The sequence below is a fragment of the Bactrocera dorsalis genome, chromosome 2, assembly GCF_023373825.1.
Source record: "Bactrocera dorsalis isolate Fly_Bdor chromosome 2, ASM2337382v1, whole genome shotgun sequence".
Classification (NCBI taxonomy): domain Eukaryota; kingdom Metazoa; phylum Arthropoda; class Insecta; order Diptera; family Tephritidae; genus Bactrocera; species Bactrocera dorsalis.
The window spans coordinates 89,498,592-89,503,766 of record NC_064304.1 but is presented as its reverse complement, the minus strand read 5'-3'; the positions used below and the strand labels follow the sequence as shown (position 1 = coordinate 89,503,766).

General features: G+C 38.5%; 1 protein-coding gene across 1 annotated transcript; it reads left to right on the top strand.

The window, feature by feature from the left end:
* The first annotated feature begins 1,556 nt into the window (after window positions 1–1,556).
* Window positions 1,557–3,969, top strand: LOC105231364 (esterase B1-like). The gene is made up of 5 exons (XM_049448314.1): window positions 1,557–1,901; window positions 1,998–2,271; window positions 2,335–2,485; window positions 2,613–3,343; window positions 3,443–3,969. The coding sequence occupies exons 1-5, from the start codon at window positions 1,891–1,893 to the stop codon at window positions 3,893–3,895; spliced, it is 1,620 nt and encodes a 539-aa protein (XP_049304271.1). The 5' UTR covers window positions 1,557–1,890; the 3' UTR covers window positions 3,896–3,969.
* Window positions 3,970–5,175: the final 1,206 nt, after the last annotated feature.

Genomic DNA, 5,175 nt, shown 5'->3' with positions numbered 1-5,175 from the left:
TGGGTCTTCCAAGACGAGCCAAACCCAACGAAAAAAACAAAAAAGAACCATTTTCGTTGATAAATATTTCTATTTTCATTATTAGGCCAGAAATATATATAGCAGCCCTCGTACTCAATGAGAATATTTTCGAATGCGGTCGGTCGGTATTTTGGTAAAGTTGAAAAACATTTATATGCCTAACAGGGGTGTTTTAGGGGTTCAAATCTCTCCCGCAATTGTAGAACATTATAGCTAAGTTTTTTAAGGGTTCTAACGAAAGTTGAAGCGGTAGAAATAATGATTAATTTGGTTTACCCCAACAGATTGATATACACAAAATTTGTCCGGAAAGTAATAGGATTGAGTCGATTTAAAAAAAAAAAATTATTGAATTATTGATCATACTCAAAGATCCATGACTCGTCAGCTATGATTACATTATACAAAACTTGATGGTCACTTTCACATATGTTCAAATTTTCTTGGCACACTTCCGCTCGCCGCTATTTCTGGTCGTCAGTGAACACTTTTGGGACCATCTTCACGCACACCTTGCGCATATTTAAGTACTCCGTCACAATGTCATGAACCACAGATTTTGATAAATTCAACATCTGGGCAATTAAACGAATACTTAGTCGACGGTCTGAGTTCAAAACTTTGCGCACACGATTCACATTGTTGGAGTTTGTCGAAGTCCGTGTTGGAAATCTTCATCAGCGATCTCTTCCCGGCCCTCCAAAAAGGCCTGGTGTCACCGAAACACACCACTTCTTCCTAAAACAGCATCTGGGTAAGCCTACTTTGTTTATATTAAAAGTCTCTGCCGCAGATTTACGGAGTTTCGCACAGAATTTAATCGCGTACCTCTGTTCAAACGAACGCTGTATTTTCGGCTAGCTTGATTCTTCTGACTCTCTAGTTGATCGGAGACAACTAACCAGCCGCTCGGTCGTTAGCTAGAAACGCCACCTACTGAATCCAGTCGATGCGCGAACGCTCCGTAGTACAATCGCGGCGGAAGAAAATCAACGCCCCGGCTCACACCGCCTTTATTGTGAACAAGTTAACCAAAGCCGGCATCCCAACGCTTCCGCAGCCGCCATACCGGACTTTTTTGTTTCCTTGCCTGAAAAGGCCGTTGAAAGGCAAGCATCTTGAGACTTACTTTCCCGTCAAAGCCTGCAGTTCCTTCGCCAGCGTATCCATTATACTTTGAAAATGATATACGAGGAAAGGAAAAACTCGGAGAATGCACATTCCGAGGCTTTGACCAATTACATGCACGTGCTCGGAGTCCGTCGCGGTCACAAAGGTGCACATAAACAAGCTATATACGAGCGATAACGTGTTAAATTGCCATGCATCGTTTTGTATCTCTACCTCGGGTGCTAGCGCTGAAAGGCAAATATAACTGCAATAAGTGAGCTCTTGTTCGGAAAAAAGCAGTTGAGCACGTCAATTAATTTTATTTCTTCTTCGATTTTTTTCTGATTGTTCGCATGGATGATATCCATATAAATTTGGAATTGCAGATTTTATGACCGCGTCTTCTGCTCTATAAAAAGTATAGATTTCGCTGCTCGATCCAACAAGAAAAGATAACATTTATATTAAGTATAAAAATTTAAGGTGATAAATGCTGTTCTTAGATTGTGAAAGCAAGTACTTCACCTCTTAATCTCCACAACAAGATAGCGATTTCGGCATGCATTATGCAGTAAATAGCTTATAATCTTTACAAAATTTATAAAAAAACGTGAAACAATAGCACGTTGTGCAAATAAAATATATTTAAATTTACATATCACAGAACAGATATAAAATCAAGTACGGAGGAAGCAAAAAAATGGCACAGGTGCAGCCGCAGTTTCAGTTATTACACCGCAGCAGGCAGTTGCTAAAATCATGGATTCGCAGTAAGTCGCAAGACGACCGGGAGAAAATTCTTACAGATCACATACCATAAAACTATAGAAAGAAATGTAAAATTGTATTTAACATATTTTTTTTAGAATTTTAGAGCCAATAGTGTCCACCGCAAGTGGCAAGGTGAGAGGTCAACTGCGTGAAGGTATCTACGGTGACACCTATTACAGTTTCGATGGCATACCTTATGCGAAGCCACCACTTGGTAAATTACGCTTCAAATCACCACAGCCAGTCGAGCCTTGGCTTGGCGTACGCGACTGTACCATATGTCCGGCGAAATGTATGCAAAGTAATCGTTACAATGGCACGATTGAGGGCATTGAGGATTGCTTGTATTTAAATGTATTTACGAAAAAGGTGAGCTATGCAATATTTCAAATATTATAAAATAATATTTATTTCAATATCTCATTAACCTAGCTACGTTCTGCAAAGCCTTTACCGGTCGTAGCATATTTGATTGGTGGACGTTTTACAACCGGAGATGCCTCGCGCGATTGTTGGGGTATGGACTACTTTATGATGAAAGATGTAATACTTATAAGTATTGGATTTCGGTTAGGTGCTTTAGGTAAGTGACGAAATATATGAAAATTCAAAATAAGCCCGTATTAAAAAAGTCTTAAAGGAAAAAGTACTTAATAACTTATTCAGAAGAACCGAATAAGATCACTAATTTCTCACCTCAAACCACTTAGGCTTTCTCAGTTTTCCGGAACCCGAACTTCAAGTGCCCGGCAATGCGGGCCTCAAAGACATCGTATTGGCTTTAAAATGGATAAAGAACAATTGTCAGTACTTCAACGGCGATCCCAACAATATAACACTATACGGACACAGCTCAGGCAGCCAGGCAGCACAGCTGCTCATGTACTTGCCCCAATGTGAAAAGCTCTTCCACAAAGTCATACTAATGTCCGGCATGCAAATGCACTTACGCCGCATTCCCCAACTGGAATATCGCTTCGCCAAGCACCTGGGATATAAGGGCAAAGAGGATAACTATGATATACTTGCCTATCTCAGCGCATTGCCAGCAGAGCGCCTTTGCAACCTTCAAATTTGGACACCACAAGAACTGAAGCAAGGCCATTTTTTTGTATTCTCTCTTACGCTCGAAAATGAGTCTGCGCCAGATGCTTTATTGACCAAAGACCCACTTGATATGTATGCCAATGAGAAATCTTGGTGTCACAGTATACCCATAGTGTTAGGTGGCAACTCATTTGAAGCTCTTATGCATTACAAGTATTTCACCAAGCAACCTGAACTATATGAAACTCTCAGAAAGCATCCCGAGTACTTGCTCTCACACGAAGTCAGAGAAAAATGTGATGTGCACAAACAACAACAGCTCGCAAAGAAGCTTGTCCGCTTGCATTTGGGTGCGAAGGAATTGGATATTGAACAATCGTTTGATGTTATGCGTGTAAGTATGTAAATTTATTTATAATTCTCTATAAACTCCAACTTATGTATAAACAAATGATGTTGTAATAAATATTTCCATTCCTGCATGTCGTTACAGTTATCGTCATATGATTTTATGTACCATCCGATATATCGCTATCTCAAAACACGAATACCTAATGCGAAAGCACCTACCTATCTTTATCGTTTCGACTTTGACTCACCTTACTTCAACTTATATCGGATAAAGCATTGTGGCCGTGAAGTGCGTGGTGTGTCTCATGTAGATGAGCTTTCCTATCTTTTCTTAATGCCGGATTCATTCAAGCTGCAGCGTAACTCGAAGGAGTTTAAGATGACTGAACGCATGATAGATTGGATTACAGCCTTTGCTCTCAATTCGGATCCTAATTGTGAAAAACTAGGCAGTTTAGTTTGGGAACCACTGACTGCAGATGCTCACTATAGTCTTAATATTAGCGATGAACTGAGCTTTGTCAAATGGCCAGAGGAAGAGAAGTGCGTCTTGTGGGATCAATATTATAAGGAGGCGGGTATAAGAACTTTTTAGTTCACACCATTTGAATGACGTTGTATTCAAAATAATTATATTGACTGTACTTCACATTAAATAAAAAAACACTTAAAAATTACTGTGCTTATTCATATTATCATATGACTCTTATTGGAAAACCCTGTGGCATACATACTGTTGACATATTGCGAAGCATAAAAACTTCTCTTGCCGTTAAAAGAGAAAATGTATGAAATAAACATGAGCAAAGCACACATTACTTTTCTTACATTCATCACAAATACCATATCAATCACGATAATTTAGTACACTTTACTATGACAAGCGTACAATATTAAGTTTACTTTTACTTTGCTGCCAAACTCAAACAAATGTAAATGTCAATAGAGAGCTGAGTGGATGAAAAGCACAATCACTAAGCAAAAGACAAGACAAGTGAACGTTAGAGTAATGAGAAGAAATGAAAAAGTAAGCAGTGCGGCCAGTCCTTAACCTTTTTAATTTACTTTTTAAAAATTTATACGTTTTTATTTTTAATATAAATTTTATTTAAGGGGTTCGTAGAGTAATCTGACCTGTTTTTTTGACAACGTCGGGTGGTATTATTATTTTTGGGCCTTTTTCGAAACCTTCCAATATTAAGTGGGTTTCTACATTAATTTTAAGGGTAAAAGGGAACAGAAAATGCAAAAAAAAATTTAAGATTACCCTACTGACCCCTTAATTATTTTAATATTTACTACAATGAGCAGCAAATAGAACGACTTTTTTCGTAGTTTTAAAATTCTTAATTTATTCTTCAAAATCTATGTCGTACCCCTTGGCACCAATACACTTGTGTCAACGTTTTTACCAATCCTCGAAACAGGTTTCAGGTAAAATTCACGATTAATGTCTTCAATTGACTCAAAATGGTTTCCCCAAAGCAGTCGTTTGAGTTTGCTGAATAGCCAGAAGACACACGATACTATTGGCGATTATGGTCAGACCTGCTTTAAGCAGCAAAAATATCGCTTTTGTCTAATATTAATACATCTAACAAACGCAAATGCTCGCTGGGTTAACATAAAGGCAAGAAAGTGCTTTGTTTGCGGAACCACTCTCTTTGCCATAGCATAAATTCAGGCGCAGCTAAAATTGTAGTTATAGTTTTCAACGTTTTTTCTTTGTGTGCATTATTTTCTCTCTGCTGTTGCGTGCACACACTATAACTGATCAGTAAATATAATCGTGGTAAGTGCTTGTTAAACAAATTTGTCTTTTGCCGCTCGCGACAGCGCCGTTGCGCCTGTCATGCTGTGTTTATCTGCAACTAG